Source organism: Bombus affinis, chromosome 15, assembly GCF_024516045.1.
Source record: "Bombus affinis isolate iyBomAffi1 chromosome 15, iyBomAffi1.2, whole genome shotgun sequence".
Lineage (NCBI taxonomy): Eukaryota > Metazoa > Arthropoda > Insecta > Hymenoptera > Apidae > Bombus > Bombus affinis.
The window spans coordinates 7,520,461-7,537,743 of record NC_066358.1 but is presented as its reverse complement, the minus strand read 5'-3'; the positions used below and the strand labels follow the sequence as shown (position 1 = coordinate 7,537,743).

The following is a 17,283-nucleotide window of genomic DNA, read 5'->3' as shown; positions in this document are numbered from 1 at the left end:
AATTCAATTACACATTTATGTTTGTATATTTAAATTAATGTACATTTGTACAAAAAATTATATTTTTATAGTTAAACGTTACAATATCAAATTACATCGCGCTGCTATTCTTTATATCTCGTAATGAATTATATTAAAAACAAAGAAAGTCATATAACGAAAGTACATAATAATATAAAAAGTAAAAGCCTTAGTTTTTTCAGCATAAAATTGGGAATTGCTGCGGTATATAAAATTAATATTATCTACTTAAAGATTATTTATACTATCTTTGGCAAAATATATTAATTTTGCTATCAGAATATACATATTAACGCATCGATCATGACTATCTTTTAATTAGCTAATCAACTTGTAATGTTGAAATTATAAAATTTGTTTAGGTCTTTTTTATATTATACAATATTATCACAATATTCGTATGAGCAAGAGTTTCATTCTACACCTGACTTGATTTTGTACAGTAATGATTTTTCCTGAGATTTTGTTGAAGACATCGCTGGTGAACTGGATCGAGAATTCTTTGAACTCTGAGTAGTGTTTGTGCTTCGTTTATCTTGTTTAGCTTTTTTCATCATATCTTTTAGTCTTCTATCTGCACTTATAATATGAATGTTTGGCGTTACTTTGTTTCCACCACCTATTAAACAAGATAATGACTGCTTTTTTAATTAAAAAGAAAATACATCTATTTTTATAAAATATAAGAAACTTACCTGAATTAGATTTTTTTTGTTCTTTAGATTTATTTTCTATCACTGTTTTTGGTGAGCTCCTTTCTTTTGAAACCTATAAATTAAGAAAGGAGATTTCTTACTTCATAACTTTTATGTTTTCTAACATTGTTTGCTAAAAGTTATCAAAATATTTCAGGTACAAAAAATATAATAAATTATAATGTGAGTGAATACACACACCTGTGATTTGGAACAGTTTGAACAATACCACACCAGTCCTGGAACATCTATTTGAGAATCTAAAATATGTGGAATATGACACTCTTGATGGTACAAGGAATGACATTCTGAACACTCAACAAGTCTGTTTCTTGCTCCAACATCCATTCCTTTGCAAATAACACATGTCAGATCATCCTCTAATATTTCTAATGCCAGAGTATTATCAGTCTGGATAATATCAGGTGGTGTGTCACGAGTTGGTAAATTCACAGGAGAGCTGTTTTTGCTCGATTTACTTGAATGTTTGGAGGAAGAAGAAGAGGAGCTTTTGCTTTTTTTACTACTACTGCTGCTACTATGATCACTCAGCACCGGTTCCTCCATCATATACTAAAAACAGAGAATCTAAGAGATAGAAGTTCAGAAAATAAATGACAACATTAGATCAGAGGGATCAAATACTAGATATCTTTTTACGTGAATGAAATCTCCTATGCTTCACGAGTGCCCTGATATCAGAACTAACTCTGTAATTATAATAACTTAATTAATATAAACCACCTTAATTGAAGTATTCTATTCTGGATAACCCTCAACATAATGTCCTTAAATTAATTATCATCTAATTACCTTTTTGTGTAATACATTCGATAACATCTTTGATGGCCCATATTTTTGTTTGATTGCTTCATCTAAAAGTGCTCGCAGCTGTTCTGCAGAATCTTTATTAGTAGAATGTAGAAGGTGTAAACCCTGTGTAAATTGAGGATCTAGCTCCAATTGTGACATTTTTATATGAATTATTTTAATCTGAAAAATATAAAAAATGATAACTGTATAAAAAATATTTTAGTAATATATAAAAATAGTAAATTCTTTTGTATTTCAGATTAAATATTTTTTATTCATATGGTGTAATATTTAAATCACAATTAGTTGGAACATAAGTGAAAAAATACAAAAAGAAAAGATCTTAGGTTATATTTATTTCACTGATTATTCCTACAATTGCATTCAATTGTTCGATTTTTTTAATATATCGCGATTAAACGAAATTTATTACCTGTAAAAAGTTCTTATAAATCAACCAATATTAAAAATGCTGATTGTGACATACGTGCTTAATGTACTTAATCTATAAATAATATGAAATATTACGCGCCTGAATGTACATAAGAACTATTTGTGTTCCATTTGTGCTAAATCGATCGTATAATTAGAAAACATGAGAACTTAATATTTCTATCTCGTGGTTTCTTTCGAACAGCACCTATGAGGTATCATAGTTATCTGCAGTTTCTATTCAACTTAAACGTTCATAAAAAAAACTTAGATATATCCTAGCATTTTAATCGAATTTATCATATTTTTCCAATGTTACTGTACATTTTAAAAATACCGCCTGGAAAGTATATCCATATTTGGGGACCGTACGTTATATGTATATACATAAAGTAAAAAAGTAACTGAAGTTAAAGAACCCAGGCACCGGTATCACTCGATTCGTCCCTGGTCTCTCGTATTCCAAATTTAATTTTACAGAGTTTTGATTCTGCGTTAAATAAATGCAGCCTCTGTCTAGGGAGATATCGTGAAATAAAACGTCCGCTTAACCAAATGAAATAAAGGAAGGTACACGTATCCTGATATGTATACATACTTACGTCTAAAAGCTGCGAAAGAATGGTGAAAAATACAAGGAAAGAAAGACCAAAATAGTAACCCTGCAGGCGATCAAGTGTAAGGAACGAGTCAAGTACGCCTGGTGGTAGGCCTCTTTCCATCTTTTTCTATTTATCGGGGAAAAGGTATGAACGCTTCCTTCTCGAGGCGCGTTAAAACGATGTCTAACTTTCGACGAGCAGTTGGCAGCCGTGCGTAAAAGAAATAAATAATCAAAGCGACCATGAAGTGACAAATAAAGTTGGAGAACAATGCTCGCGAATGGCAAGGAAATTTGAGTGCAGCGTGCATTGGCCCCCGTTCTATGTTTTGGATACGTCTTACGCGGTTACAACGTGGTGTTACGTACGACATTGAAGCCGGAGGTACGCTATGCACTCGCTGCGGATACGAGGCTGACATTTAGGATATTTTCTTCGTCTCGATACCTTCGTGGTATTGGTCTTAACTTTCGTATTCCTGTATCAATCGCCCGCTGACAACCGTGATTCCTCCATGCGTAGGAATCCGATTCCGCGGTTATCCAATTTAAATGACTGAAAACAAGCTGAATCGACGGTCACCAGAAATATTATCATCGGGAAAATTAATAGAGGTCCACAGAGACATGCCTTCCTCGGGAGTGCTGTTGCACACCGTTTTTTAAGGACACGTTCGGCACGGTTACCGGTCAACGATATTTTTCGTTGTTAACCTCTATCACTGGTTTCGAATGCGTTGTTACGCCGCACATTGCGGACGATAGTGGCCATGTGTTTGATCTTTACTCACCTGACCAAGGTCTGACAGGATAATTCATCCAGTATAGCTTCAAACATGAAAACAGAAAAGAAGCCCAGCGAACCAAGTTGCGTACCAACCACTGTTGTCAAAGAGGAACCTGACGCAGACCCAGTTAAAATCAAAGAAGAAGGCACCGGAGGTAACAATGATGATACAACAGGAGAAGACACTACAGAGTGCTCCAGGGATCCTTGTTTGGATCCTTCCAATGGGGAAGGTGCATTGTCTGGAGAGAATCAAAGTAACAGTGCAAATCAACCAATTCTAAACTCAGTGAAACAAGAAGGTGATCATAACAATCCCACAGATGATATACCTGGTAGGACTAAATTTAATTCTTATGCCTTTGTTAATTATTTATATTCTTGATGTTTAATTATTGTGTGCAATTATTTTATTTGTTTTATTCATTGTTGTAGATTGTAGTGGTAATGTGATTACTGCAGATGGTATTCAACCATTAGTTAGTAATGTTCTTGGAAAACAGATGGGAACTAGCACAGGAAGCGGTGAAGCTCAGTATATGCAACAGCAAAGTCAAATTTTTGTATTTTCTACAACATTAGCAAATAAAGGTGCAGATGCAGTGATGCAAGGACAATATCCATCAATTATTGCTTATCATTGTGCACAACCTGGCACTAAGAAGTATCTAGAGGTATGTAGTAAAGTTTCGTAAAGAAAAATCTACATTATTTTTATATTTACTAACATGTCATTATAACCTTAGAAACATCCAAATAAAGTAAACCAATTTCGTCAAAATCCTGCACAATGGTTAAACAACCTTGCTATGATGAAACAAAAAAGTCATCAAGGAGGTACAAACAATACTTTCCAAAATGAGCAACCTCCTGATCTACCGGCTCTTGATCCTAATGCCCCTCCGTTCTGGAACGAACAACCTAATCTTAGGAACTTAAATGGTGGAAATACCCTTGGTAATTCTGAACCATCATTGGACGATGCAAATATAGATGTGCCTTGTCTTGTACCAAATTCACCTGGTAACTCAGGTAATATGTAGTTATATTTGTATTGTAGTCAAACATGTTTCCAATTTTTTTACGGGTACCTTTTTGTGTACACTTTATGCCATTAGAAGCATACCTTTTATTACAGCAAATCCACAACCTCCTAATAGTACTACAATGGGCCATAGTCCCAATTTATTAGGAGGTACAACCAGCCCAGGTCCAGGCAGTTTACAGCCGTCACTGCAAGGTGTCAAAGTTCCAGATGAAAATTTAACTCCACAACAAAGGCAACATCGAGAAGTTCAATTAGCGACCATTAGGAAAATGCAAATGATGTTATTTCCTGAGCACAAGGAAGAAACCGCTAATACTCTAGATACGACGCAAGGAACAGCGGTATCGACGTGTCCTCCAACGAACGTTCCTTCAGTTGTACCAACTCAATGTCCTCCAACTATGGATTGGCATAAATTGCAACATCAGTTTCTTGATGGAAAAAATAAGGTAAAATATAATATAAAAGATTAAAGATTGTATTTGGAAAATAATTAAAGAATAATGACTATAGGGTGACTATCATTATTTAATGAAACAAAAACTATACTTAAAAAATGTTAGTATAACGTTTTAGTATAATATTTATTCATATTACAGGCCAGTGTTGGAAGTCCTGGAACTGGAGTCTCATTGCGAGGTGCTAATATGGTTGGGGTCCCGCGTAGTCAAGGACCACCACCGCCGTATCATCAAACAACGCGATCTGCGAGTGTGCCAATTGCGATACAAAGCCCAAACCCTTCTTCACCTAATAATCCAACCAGCAATTTATCCCTACCGTCACCTCGCGCAAGTTCAGCCCTAAATTCACCCGCAGACTGCAATAGACAATTTCAAATCGGTAATCAGAGAACTAATCATCTACCAGGACAAAGTCCGACGAGTCAAGACTCTCCGAATCCGACAGTTGGAAATGCAACGGCTGTATCAACAACGAGACTTAATCATAGTAATCCGGGAACGCCTGTTTCTCATTCGCACATCTCAACGCTTAGTCCTAGTGGAACAACTGCTCAAAAAGATTCATCTTTAGATTTCTCCACCAGTCAGCCTCCAAATGGTAAGACCAAATAATAGAATAATTACTTTATTGTAATAGTCGATCATATTATCTCTTAAAATATTTTTTGACATGTTAAATAATATTTGACATTGAATCGCATTCGAAGGATCTTAATGCAACAAATAAGTAACCACGATCATTATAATTATTACGTAAAATATTTTAAAAGTTCACCACTTAAAAACATTACGCGGTGAATTGATCGTGTTATATGTTACAACATAGTGGATGGTATGTTTTGCCGCACGCTGCAATCCTTAGCCCAGCAAAAACAGCAACACACTGGGGCAGTGAACGCAGCAGGTGTTAAGGAAGCGAATCTGATGCCGGTTCCGAGCCCTCAGCAAATTCAGTATCTTAATACCTTCGAGGGACAGGAACTGACTATACAGAAACAACCAAATACGAGTCTAAAGGATGGCAATTTATCTACGTAAGTATACTTGTATAACAATATCTTATAGATGTATAATTCCCTTTCTAACGTAGGTTTGTAATTTTATCTTATTCTACGTCTTCAGGAATACGGCCAGCAATACAGAGATACCAAACAGAATTTTGCCAGGAACTTTGGACAACAGCAATCAGTTTCCTGCTAGATCGGAAGGTGCAAGTCCAGTTCAAATGGATAGCATGAATCGTGGATTTACAGGCTCTTTACACAGTCCACATACTCCTCATACTCCGCACACACCAGGCAATGGTGCTCCACATACCCCAGTTGATCCTGGAAAACCCGGAAATAAGTCTAGTGCAAGTGCACAGAGTAGTCCAGCACCGCATAATACGAATATACCAGATAGTATGGGTCCTCCAAGAACAGTACCAGCGTCACCTACTACGAAACCCGACACATCTCCGCCATCAACGAAAGATACTCAGCAACAACAAACTCAGTCCCAACAGCAGCAACAACAACAGCAACCACAGCAACAATCGCAACAACAACCACAACAACCTCCTCCACAACAACAACAACAACAGTCTACAAATCCAAGTCTTACAAATCCAAGTAATTCTGGAAACGCAACGGTAGTACCTTCTTTGGGAGGTCCAAGCGCCTCCTTCCCTTGCGGTAGACCATCTGTAAACGTGAGTCAACCTTCAGACAATGTGCCTCTTAATCCCAACAATATCGGAGGGCGACTCGGCAGTTTAACCGCAATGAGTACAAATCACTTCGATCCCATAACTTCCTTAGCTCAGATGAGTCAGCAACTTACTAATACGGCAGCTAGCAATTCATTAGGTAACGAAGGACCTATTCATTCCGGGAACACCGGGATGATGCAGTTCGGGAATCCGCACAGTATGCATATGATGCAAATGGGTGGCGAAATGAATGGAAGTTGTCATATGGGTGGTCCGACCAGTGAACAGGCCGAAGTGGGAGGAATGTGTATGGGTTTGGCAGGACCACCGACGAGTTATAGCCCGACAACTTCACACACAGGAAGTCCAGGTGTACCTAGTAAAATGGGTCATCCTATCATGGGCCATGGTATGATGAGTAGCCATTCAGGTAATGCGACAGGCGCATATCCTGGTGGCGATCCTCATGCACCACCGCCAAGATTAATGACAGGTCATGTGACTGGCCCTAGTCCTTATAACGGAGCGAATGTTCAAGTAAAACCTAGTGCTCCAAACACGATACAATATCTACCAGCAAGGCCCAACGTCGGTCATACTCCAAGGGGACCACCAAGTTTGGACTTCCTTCAACGATTCACGAATCCCTTGTCTAATTTAGAATCAAAGATGGGCACACCGTCTGTAAATCTTCAGTACTTCCCGAACGGTTGTGTACCGAACAGTATGGGCCCGCATACTGGTATGCCATCAACCATGAGCGGTGGACTTCCTGGCATGGGAGGCTCTCCAAGGATGGACGGACAATCGATGAACACATCAGTTGGTGTACATCCTTCGATGAGACCTGTCGGCAATATGAGACCTCAGCCTAATTTAATGAGAATGCAACACATGGTTGGTGGTGGCGTCTTTCCAGGCGGTTCAATGGATCCAGATAAAGTCTTCCCACCTGACATGGTATCGCAAGTTCCCAGTCAACCGAATCCTGGCATGTACGTATCCGGCAGTAAAGGCAGTCCAATGGGATTAGGACCTCCCCCGGATGCGACACAGCCATTACCTCCGAGCATGGGTGGTGCTACTAGTAATTTCAAGAACAGCCCTTTCGTCGGTAGTGGACCTAGTATGTCGGATCCAAATTATGCTCAACAATTCCATAACTTCCAGCAACAACTTTACGCTACAGGGACAAGGGGTAGTGGTCCACCACATCCTACTTTACATCCGCCGCCAAACTCGCATTCGCATCAGCAGTTCTTTATGCCGAAATAAAACTAACGTGTAAGCTGACTGATCGAAGATAGACGTCGCGACGACGATGATTTATGATTGTGGTGGCCTTTCTGTGTCCTTTTCGACAATTGCGTTTATTAATCCGAGGACGATTAATCCGATCATAACGAACGAACACGAGTTTTTCGGATAATGTAAAACTTTATATAAAAATTATTGCGCGCGATCTTGTAAAGGACAAAGAAGTCGAATTTGTTAAGGTTCTAATGTTGATGTGATTATGGAGAATAATTAATAGTAACACCATTTTTCGCGGGATGGTTTATCGTGACTGGCGGTAACGAGATTTCTCGTCCAATTCTTTATTTACGGTGTTGTTTATGTATGTGTTATTATATTGATAAGCGTTTTATTCTTAAATCACGACATTAAAAAGCCATTTTAATGTTTCTCGCGTCTCCAAAATCTGTTCCATCGTCTTAGAGGATATCGTTTTCGTATCAGAATTCTCTCTTTCTCTCTCTCTCTCTCTCTCTCTCTCTGTAAATTGGAAACATTACGAATGTCACGCAGCGTTACGTGATTTATGTAAATACTAATGTAAAATCTGATTTTTCTTCGTAGTAATCGTTATTTCGTCGATCGGAATATACGGTGATCGTTGCTAGAGACTCATGGATCAGGAGGAACAAGAAATGAAAGAAAGAACATAAAAACAAAGATGAATATGAATGCGTCCCTTCTTCCTTTTTATTCGAACAATTGCTTGTGATAAAGTAATTGTGCGAGAATTAATGAAGTATTCGAAGGAATGACATGAAGATACGCCGGTGAACATCTTCCGTGATCATCTACATCCTTCCTTTTATCACTAAATAATTAAAAAAAAAGCGCAGTCAAGCAAGCTCAAATTCATAATTGTACATATATACGATATGTATTCCTGTTGCAACATACTCCTTAAAACAGTATCGCCCGTCCCTTTTATTCCCTTCACCGACTCCTCCTTGTGACCAACACTGTGCATAATCATGACCCTACGTAGTGTAATAATTATAAGAAAAAAGAATAATTGACTAAAAACAATTATGTTGTTGATGAATGATTTTTATTATAAATGAAAAATAAAGATATTTACAAGAAGTCAGTATCAGAATTGATCGATAATGAGTTTCGTGGCTATTCGAGAAAATGGGCGTCACAAAGATTTTTTGATAACATTATTAGGGTTGTGCGAGTATTCAAAATTGCGGCCTTGAATAGGGTCGGGAATCTTTTTCGTGTTCGTGTCGGGATCTCGAGTTTGTCGACACATAAACATAATTGGATACCCGTTACTTCAGAATCCGATTTTCGATTCGGGATCCGACGCTCAATTCAGAACATAATTTTTCTATTACATTGTACTTAAACTTTCAACTTATAATTTTGCAGTTGTAATCATATGTAAGAATTTTAAACCAAGGAATATATTGCACAATATGACATGTGAAAAATTATATTCGGAATCGAGTGTTGAATCTCAAATCGTAAACCACGTTTCAAATAACAGGTATCCGAATATGTTTGCGCTGATAAAATTTCGGGATCTTGACCCGAGCTGAGGCTCCGAGATCCGTAATTTCGGGTATCCGCACAGTCCTACTCTATATGTATTTTTTTCTGACCGTTGAGAACCGAACACAGGTTTTTAGAGGTTTCCAGGTGTCATGATGACACACCTCATATCATATTTTTTTCGACTGAAAAAAACGGGCTGCTTCCAACTTACTCGGATCTGTGATAGTCAAAACAAGAAAATGTATCCTTTCTTTTTCTTCATTCTGAAGATATCAATACATATCTATATTCATTAGGGAATGATTCTTTAATACTACATTATGTTTATTTAATCATTAGATGTTATGCATGAAAAAAGGAGAAAAGAAAAAGTGAGCGAAAATGTGAGAGAAAGAGCGAGGCAAACAGATAAATTATAAAAGATAAAATAAAAGAAAAATTTTTTTCGAAGCAGCTTGAGCAATATTTTAAGCGAATCAAAGTGAAGTAAGTGACTATGAGAATGTCATGAATTTTGTGATAACGTACATAGAGAAACTTTTTTAGAAGTGTGACATAATAGAGAGCTTTCTCGAAGACTTTATATTTTGAGTTAGAAATAAGATTTCATCTATGTTCGTAATTCAGAGCTTTTACAACGAGTCGTGTAACACATCATCCATAAAATTATATCAGAATTACAGGTCATTCTGTTTTTCTGTTTTTTTTTTCTTGTTTTCATTTACTAGCGAAATATTCTACCTGCGTCAAGCATTTTACGAATTTCCACATTACTATGCAATATTTAGGACAATATTGCGCAAATAAGTAACCTACATTTCATTCTCCATCCATAGAGTCAAACGAAGTTATGAGTTCAGTCACGAAATGTAAAGCTTATTTGTTAATCGATTCCCTTTGCAATAAGTTGTATATCGTCCATCACTTTATCCAAAGGTGCTTACTAAATCACTAAATTTGTTGCGTTGTGTTATATCTCTTAGTAGTCGAGCAATTTTTCGCTCATGGGATTTCCTCTCACCTGTAAAAAATCATTTATTTAACGAGTATTGTATTATGATCTCCATCAGGCTTGTTAAATCTATATCTTCCTTTTAACCATGCCATTATGAATCTAACTAATAAGGAATACGATAATGCTATCTCTAAAAGGTTTAAAACAAATGTGCCGTTTAGCAATTTCATCCATTAATATCGCGATTCATTGTCGCAACCAATTTTATACCCGAAACCCAAGTCAAACCTTTCCTTCTGCACATCTTCTCATTGACTGGATGTACCCGAATCGCGCCAGTCATCTTTATCTCTGTAAAAAAAATATTACGTCCATATATAAAACGTTTGTTACCTGTTTTTATCGATATAATTATTATTTTCTCAAATCCTCTAATGATAATAAGATTATTATTGATCTTGTTTATAACAAAGGAAAGTTGCTAAATGAAAGTAAGAGAAAGTTGCTTATATAGGTCCTCCATTTTTATTGTTATTATTACCTTGATTGTTGTTCTTCTGAAGATGCAGTGCTCCCATTTGTACTGAAAATTAACAACATGTATTGCATCTACTATACAAACGTTAATCATGAGAAAATTTACTTTTTCTTAATTGCAAAGTCATCCCATTCACTAAGATCGTATTTCGATAAATCACCATCTTCTTCATCGTCTTCCTCTTCCTCTTCGTCTTCATCCTGAAATTTCAAATGTGTTTGATATTTCTGGTTATTGATAAAATAAGTATGATCAATTACATTTTGATCTTCTTCATTCTCCACTTCATCTCTTTCATCCTCGTTCTTAGACTTGTTACGTGGCGGGCTGCTATACCTAGAATCTTTGGAATCGTCATCTGAGCGGTTTTCAATCTTCCGTTTCTTTTTACGACGCCCGAACTCATCGTACTCGTCATCATCATCTCTTCTTTCTTTATATTCAACGACTCCACGATCATTATATCCTCCTCCATATCCTGTACGTTCTTCAATCTCTCCGAATTTCGGTGCATTACACATGTTGCACTGCTGTCGCCGGGCCCAGTTTACATTTCCACACTTACTGCACTGCCAATCATCAGCACTAAACATAAAAAATCATAACATACAATCATTTATTTGCTCTGTTATTCATGTATGTATAGTATTTACTCATTGTGTAAATATTTTATAAAAAATCTAAGTATATTGAAAGTTAAAGAAAGATATACGATATATTGTACAACTCTGTATATTATTGAAATGAAAATACCAATCATTTAAATAAAACTGATCAAATTATATTATGATGTTGTCCTTGAATGTTGTATTTTTTAAAATATTTATTCTAAACTTATTTCATATAATAGAGAATAATTTCTTTTTGCATTATATTGTTATATATGTTCCTATTATTTACCTGAATAATCCTCTACTTTTCTCTGCAGCTGCTTTACCAATTTCTTGTCCCAATTTTTTTTTCTTAGGACACTCTCCTCTGTCTGCATAAAAATATCTTTTGTTAATTGTTATATATAATATTATATATTGTAATATTAATAAAGCAAGACATTAAAAAAGTTGTAAGGGACAAGACATTATTGTAAGGAAAATTATATAGAAACTATACATTACCATATTGACTTTTATATACCTTTTCCACATCGATTACAAGAGTTTCTTCTTGCAAAATTTACATTGGCACATCTGAAATATTAAACAGTATCAAGTCACTATCTCACATAATAGGTATGTATAAATAGGCAATTTTATATCTCTAAATATCAACATTTTACAGGTTCATACTAATATTTTAAAATACAAAAGACTTATGCTGAGTTAGACTTAAACATCTTATTGTTTTACTTACTCTAGTGAATACAAAATTTCTTTAGTACAATAAATTACTACAAACAAACTTCAGCATAGTATACATAATGGTGTAATTAACTTTAAGTATAAAAAACAATATAGTAAATTACTCATTTAATAATTAATATTTTTCTCAAGCAGATAACATTATTACATATCACATAATTTATTACAGGATCAGTGTTATCAATTGAAATAAATATTGTAAAATGACACAGTGATAGTATAAATAATATGCATTGAACAAAGTTGAAACTACAGTGGATACAGAAAGTATTTTCATTAGATTCTACATTTCATTTTCATGATATCCATATTTTTATGGTCGTATGAAAGCACTATTAAATGATACGAAATGTAATGTACATTGACATGAGTAATTGATATGTGATAAATACAGTGATATGCAAGTATTTTTTGTGACCACTGTAAATTCGCGATTGTGAATAAAATTGAAGTATTGAAGCATAAGGCTGATTTCATACAGCAACGTTGCTTCTAGAAAAGTTACGTACTGAGAATCGGGACAAATCCAGTCCCCATCATTAATATTACGTTGATTTTCTTCATCCACTTTACTATTATCCATTTTCGCCTCTTGGTTCCCTGCGTGTAAACCTGATCTATTTTATCAGAACTGCATTGAACCTTGTGATCTGTGTAATTCGTTCTTTCCAAATTCTATCTAACCTTTACAAGTACGTATTTGTAATTGTTAAAATACTATTGAAATAGTTCAAAAGCTTAACTTTCGCCAGTTTTTTCCGGATAAGTGCAAATTCTCTGAATGCGTTTTACGCACTACTATCTATTGCATTGTGTCGTATATAGAAATTAACGCACCGAAACTATGGTATGCAACACACTAATGCAACATTAACGGCACAATCACAGTTCTTACGATGCGATAAGCCCGTAACGTGGCGATTTCACAAATTTTAACCGCGCGTGTTACTTTTTATTTAATTGATGAAAAGCACAATAGGAATAGTAAAATATAATAAATGTGAAGGTTGATGAATTGTATTTTCTTTTAGAGATAATTGTTACAGCAGAATTTTAGAAAAATGTAAGTTATATTCTGTATAGCGTATGCGGCATATTGGTTGGGAGGGATAGTACGTATATTAACTTAATAAGTACAAAGTAAGGGCAGGGAATACATAAATCGAAAAGTAATTAGTGAAAGATTATATACATATGTATGTATACATATGTAAATTAAATTATTCGATACACGTCATTAATTACAAACTTATATATTACCATAGCGAACATAGGCAAGGATTTAGTATTGTTAATAATATTGAATTGAATTTAAAAAGATATAACTTGTACCATTAAGATGGTATATAATCATTAAAGTAATTAAAATGCATGAAATTTTCAGATATTTGACAGATTGAAATCATAATGATGCAAGCCAAAATTACGAAAATTTATAAATTCAATAATATATTTTAATTCTTAAATGTATCACTCCTTTCATTTCATAGTTAATTAAGTTATAACTTTATTCTCTGCTATAACATGTTGTTATGGCTTAAAAATATTATGATCATAAATGCAGGGCACTATTTTTAAAAAATTATTAGTGTACTAATTTACATCACTATGATTTGCTATTCTTCTTATGTATGTACAAATATATAAATATATAAGCATTTTCTCAAAATAACAAGTACAGTGAAATAAAAATATTTACTTATTTTATTTTTTAATTTAGATAGGCTGGAGGTAATTTAATAATTTTAATACATTAAACAGGAACTTTTTTAATTATAAAAATATTTTAATATTTTAATTAGAATTGTAATAAATATTGTGTTATTAGGTACTGAAGTACAATATTTATAGCCCTTCAATGGTATACTGTTTTCTGTAGATTATCAAATGGCACAGTTTAGTCTTTTAAGTTCAACGTTTTCTTTGTATATTTAAATAACGTAGAATATAAAAAAATATTAATTATAACATATAAATTTATTTGTTTCTGAGTTTTCAAGAGCTATTGCTGAACATTTTAAAAGATGCGTCCTATTTATTTGTTTATTATTAAAAATCAAATTTATTGTAACGTAGTATTGTTACAAAAAGTATTTACGCATCATTGTATTTATTATAGTATTTATATACTAATTAACTAAGTCCGAGTTTACTAAATATCATATCATTTAGCAGTACTTGCAAGTAACTCTAAAGATTTAATACTACGAAAATGAAATGTAGAACCCGATAAAAGAATGCTGAAAAAGGAGTACATATACTGTAACATCTTAAGACTTTTGTAACTTAAGTATACAAAGGCTTTAATAAACTGAATTTCAATTGAAATTAATCAACCGTTTAGTTTAGTTAAGGATCTGTTTAACGATCTCTAAAATACTAAATCTTTGCCCTTATCGAACATAGTTTGTCAGAAATTAAATATTATTCCAATTAATGCTTCGATCTATTAAATAGAATTTGTAAATTTTTAAATATGCTTTTCGTAAGCTAAAGAGCTTACAGAGATGCAGGGAAACAGTTGATTTCGAGTTTAATTTAGAAGATGCAATCGCTAAAGTTCACAAATTAATTCTCTCAATTAGTCTTCTTTTTATTAATGAAAATTGATTCGATTTTTTTTCATTACGATTAATACTGAAACACTATCACCACGTAGCGATGGAAAGATGGAACTAATCACTATTGCTGTCTTTGTCACACAGTATCGTCCTCCTTGTCTAATATGAGTACATGTGTCTATCCTTATTACTTTCTACCACTTCTGTAATGAGTAATATACATATCGTGTATATATATGCCTTTATCGTACACTATTCTTTCTTTGGCTATAGACAAAGTATGCTATTTTCTATCCTTATATCTTCTAAGTTATTGTTTTTCTTTCGCATCCAATAGGTGATAGAACAAAGGCCGCAATGTTATGCGATAAGGATATGTAATCGTATCAGGCAAGTTGCAATAGTGTGCGACAAAGAAAGCAATAGTGATTAGTTCAATCTTTTCACCGCTACGTGGTGATAGTGTTCCATTCTGGTTTTGTGATATTCATGATTCGTAATGTTTGCATAGAAGTCAAGCGAGTAACCTTCGATTGAGGTTAAGGTACTTTTCAAAGTGAATCGTACATATAAAAAGTCCATTTTTCACAAAACAACATTAGATAATTATGGCGTACGTATTCTGATCGATAACATTTTTTAAAAAATAATGGAAAGAAGTACTATGTGTGTATGCATACATAAACTAACACATAGCTTCAAAATATATGTCCTGTTAAACATATGGTTTCTTAATGTTTATGATTTAACTTAATAATTAATAATAGAAATGTTCATTTGTTACAGGTCTAAAGTTACTTTTAAAATAACTCTTACCTCTGATCCGAAACTCCCATTTAAAGTGTAAGTTTAGTTACTCTGGTGCGACACATCATTTTATTGAATCATAAGATTCATGTTCTTTATGTGTACATAAAAATAACACAAATATGTCAGAGGCTGATTTTCTTGAAGTATTGAAAATGTTTAACACTTTTCTTGTACTCATAGAAAATCCGAGAGTTAGCCAAGAAACAAGTATTGAGAATGTTATCAAAGCTTTCCAATGTGCTCAGTTTATTGAAGTCACAATTGCTAAAGCATATGAAATAGGCAAAGAAAATGTCCTTGATAATAATCTTCACAGCCATTGGTTGAAGGAAAGTAGATCAAATTTGTATAAATGTTCTGAATTGAAAAATGCTTGTGATAAATTACTAGAGATCTATTTGAAAGACACTAACATATCGACTGATATTGTGGATGAATTTTTGAAATTGTACATTCAATATTGTGGCAATGAGAGATTCAATGATTTTCTTAAACGAATATTAGTTAACGGAATATGTACAAATATAGTTATAGAGTCTTTAGAAAAATTAGGTGTCTCTGCCTTGGATATGCAAGATGAAGCTTTAGTCATTTCTTGGGAATCTTTAATTAGTAATGGTAATGAGTATGAGGTTTTGGAATGTATTCATAAAATGATTAATGATGGTTTTCATTCAAAACTAGTTCACTTTGCTGCTAATTTACATAACAACAGCAAAAGTAAGGAGTTAATTGTTCAGATATTGTCAAACAGACTTGTCCACAATGATACAAATGTTTGTTTAGCTCTTACAAGGGTAAAACAAAAATTGCTTTGGAAGTTGATGCAAAAATATTCAGAGTTTTACACAAATTTCCTAGATAGCATATTTTACTTTGCTCGTCATATGAAACAAGTTGAAAATCAGTGGATATCAAATTGTGAATTCAAATATGAGCATCTTGTCAAAGTAATAGAAGTATTATTAAATGGTCCTACAGAAATTTCAGAAATAATGTACAACAGAATGAAATTAGTAAAAACGCATCCCAATGGTACAATATGGCATAAAATTGAAAAAGATATTGGATGGTAATAGCATAATCCTTGTATAATCATTGAATGGAAATGAGGGTTTATATAAAATACATTAGATTTATTTCTTTTTTGATTATTTACTTTGTTTCAATAATCATTTGTATAAGCTCTCATCATTTTAAGTTAGCATCTAATTTATTTTGTGAATTGAATAGAAATTTTTAATGATTATTAAATATTGTATAATTATAATTGCAGACTTAGTGTACCAGATAATACACCTTTCACTGCTGTATTAAAATTTGCTGCTGAAGAATTTAAAGTATCTCCAGCAACATCTGCCATAATCACAGATGATGGAATAGGTATCAATCCACAACAAACAGCAGGTAAGTCCGTCATATTATAAAATAATACTTATGAGAAAATTTTTAAGCAATATATTTATAATGTGATTAATTTCAGGAAACATTTTTCTTAAACATGGATCTGAACTTAGATTAATTCCAAGAGATAGAGTTGGATAATTACTTCTTAAAATAAACATCTATATATAAATTATTTCTTTGTTGCACTTCTTACCAATAAGTGTAAAAAAGGAACTACTTTTTCATATAAAATTTGTTGTTTATATAAATTTAAATAAAACATTCCTGAAGTTTTACAAATTGTATTATTCAGTCGAATTTTTTC

General features: G+C 33.6%; 4 protein-coding genes across 15 annotated transcripts; 2 read left to right on the top strand and 2 right to left on the bottom strand.

Annotated features, from left to right (window-relative positions):
- Nucleotides 1–7: 7 nt before the first annotated feature.
- LOC126924854 (integrator complex subunit 12-like) lies at nucleotides 8–2,708 on the bottom strand. 4 transcript variants are annotated; one of them, XM_050739788.1, is made up of 5 exons: nucleotides 2,564–2,708; nucleotides 1,530–1,709; nucleotides 918–1,289; nucleotides 717–789; nucleotides 8–640 (listed from the first exon to the last, which is right to left on the bottom strand). In XM_050739788.1, exons 1-5 carry the CDS (start codon nucleotides 2,681–2,683, stop codon nucleotides 435–437), a joined length of 951 nt encoding a protein of 316 aa, XP_050595745.1. In that variant the 5' UTR covers nucleotides 2,684–2,708; the 3' UTR covers nucleotides 8–434. The 4 variants fall into 4 exon arrangements, with proteins under 4 accessions (XP_050595745.1, XP_050595749.1, XP_050595747.1 ...); XM_050739792.1 differs by having other exon boundaries at nucleotides 2,560–2,690; XM_050739790.1 differs by lacking the exon at nucleotides 2,564–2,708 and adding an exon at nucleotides 1,963–2,190.
- A 616-nt stretch (nucleotides 2,709–3,324) lies between these two features.
- Nucleotides 3,325–11,627, top strand: LOC126924833 (protein BCL9 homolog). Of its 2 annotated transcripts, none has more exons than XM_050739728.1 (7): nucleotides 3,325–3,684; nucleotides 3,785–4,023; nucleotides 4,096–4,381; nucleotides 4,488–4,846; nucleotides 4,997–5,459; nucleotides 5,724–5,895; nucleotides 5,984–11,627. In XM_050739728.1, the coding sequence occupies exons 1-7, from the start codon at nucleotides 3,399–3,401 to the stop codon at nucleotides 7,827–7,829; spliced, it is 3,651 nt and encodes a 1,216-aa protein (XP_050595685.1). In that variant the 5' UTR covers nucleotides 3,325–3,398; the 3' UTR covers nucleotides 7,830–11,627. The 2 variants fall into 2 exon arrangements, with proteins under 2 accessions (XP_050595685.1, XP_050595684.1); XM_050739727.1 differs by having other exon boundaries at nucleotides 5,688–5,895.
- On the bottom strand, nucleotides 10,051–13,085 carry LOC126924859 (zinc finger Ran-binding domain-containing protein 2). Of its 5 annotated transcripts, none has more exons than XR_007713724.1 (8): nucleotides 12,711–13,075; nucleotides 11,978–12,030; nucleotides 11,744–11,825; nucleotides 11,104–11,428; nucleotides 10,949–11,043; nucleotides 10,847–10,888; nucleotides 10,167–10,656; nucleotides 10,051–10,091 (listed from the first exon to the last, which is right to left on the bottom strand). XR_007713724.1 is itself a non-coding variant. In XM_050739804.1 (8 exons), the coding sequence occupies exons 1-7, from the start codon at nucleotides 12,782–12,784 to the stop codon at nucleotides 10,614–10,616; spliced, it is 714 nt and encodes a 237-aa protein (XP_050595761.1). In that variant the 5' UTR covers nucleotides 12,785–13,075; the 3' UTR covers nucleotides 10,051–10,371; nucleotides 10,594–10,613. The 5 variants fall into 5 exon arrangements, 4 of the variants coding, with proteins under 4 accessions (XP_050595761.1, XP_050595762.1, XP_050595760.1 ...); XM_050739804.1 differs by having other exon boundaries at nucleotides 10,051–10,371; nucleotides 10,594–10,656; XM_050739805.1 differs by having other exon boundaries at nucleotides 10,051–10,366; nucleotides 10,594–10,656.
- A 30-nt stretch (nucleotides 13,086–13,115) lies between these two features.
- On the top strand, nucleotides 13,116–17,258 carry LOC126924853 (ubiquitin-fold modifier 1). Of its 4 annotated transcripts, none has more exons than XM_050739787.1 (4): nucleotides 13,116–13,264; nucleotides 15,549–15,605; nucleotides 16,849–16,979; nucleotides 17,056–17,258. In XM_050739787.1, coding segments are annotated over exons 1-4 (252 nt in total). In that variant the 5' UTR covers nucleotides 13,116–13,262; the 3' UTR covers nucleotides 17,118–17,258. The 4 variants fall into 4 exon arrangements, 3 of the variants coding, with proteins under 3 accessions (XP_050595744.1, XP_050595743.1, XP_050595742.1); XM_050739786.1 differs by lacking the exon at nucleotides 13,116–13,264 and adding an exon at nucleotides 15,011–15,375; XM_050739785.1 differs by lacking the exon at nucleotides 13,116–13,264 and having other exon boundaries at nucleotides 15,517–15,605.
- The last annotated feature ends 25 nt before the right edge of the window (nucleotides 17,259–17,283 follow it).

Bases quoted from the DNA above. Each gene is read 5' to 3' on its own strand.
- LOC126924859 (XM_050739802.1), bottom strand. From the start codon at position 12,784: ATGGATAATAGTAAAGTGGATGAAGAAAATCAACGTAATATTAATGAT. The intron at 11,826-11,977 runs GTATATAAAAGT...ATTTTTATGCAG, and splicing joins TTGTAATCGATGTGGAAAAG to ACAGAGGAGAGTGTCCTAAG. The intron at 10,889-10,948 runs GTAAATTTTCTC...GTTAATTTTCAG, and splicing joins GACTTTGCAATTAAGAAAAA to TACAAATGGGAGCACTGCAT.
- LOC126924833 (XM_050739727.1), top strand. From the start codon at position 3,399: ATGAAAACAGAAAAGAAGCCCAGCGAACCAAGTTGCGTACCAACCACT. The intron at 3,685-3,784 runs GTAGGACTAAAT...TCATTGTTGTAG, and splicing joins TCCCACAGATGATATACCTG to ATTGTAGTGGTAATGTGATT. The intron at 4,382-4,487 runs GTAATATGTAGT...CTTTTATTACAG, and splicing joins AAATTCACCTGGTAACTCAG to CAAATCCACAACCTCCTAAT.
- LOC126924853 (XM_050739785.1), top strand. From the start codon at position 15,532: ATGTTCATTTGTTACAGGTCTAAAGTTACTTTTAAAATAACTCTTACC. The intron at 15,606-16,848 runs GTAAGTTTAGTT...TTATAATTGCAG, and splicing joins CCGAAACTCCCATTTAAAGT to ACTTAGTGTACCAGATAATA. The intron at 16,980-17,055 runs GTAAGTCCGTCA...GATTAATTTCAG, and splicing joins CAATCCACAACAAACAGCAG to GAAACATTTTTCTTAAACAT.
- LOC126924854 (XM_050739788.1), bottom strand. From the start codon at position 2,683: ATGGAAAGAGGCCTACCACCAGGCGTACTTGACTCGTTCCTTACACTT. The intron at 1,290-1,529 runs GTAATTAGATGA...CTCTGTTTTTAG, and splicing joins CGAATGTATTACACAAAAAG to TATATGATGGAGGAACCGGT. The intron at 790-917 runs GTGTGTGTATTC...CTTAATTTATAG, and splicing joins CAAACTGTTCCAAATCACAG to GTTTCAAAAGAAAGGAGCTC.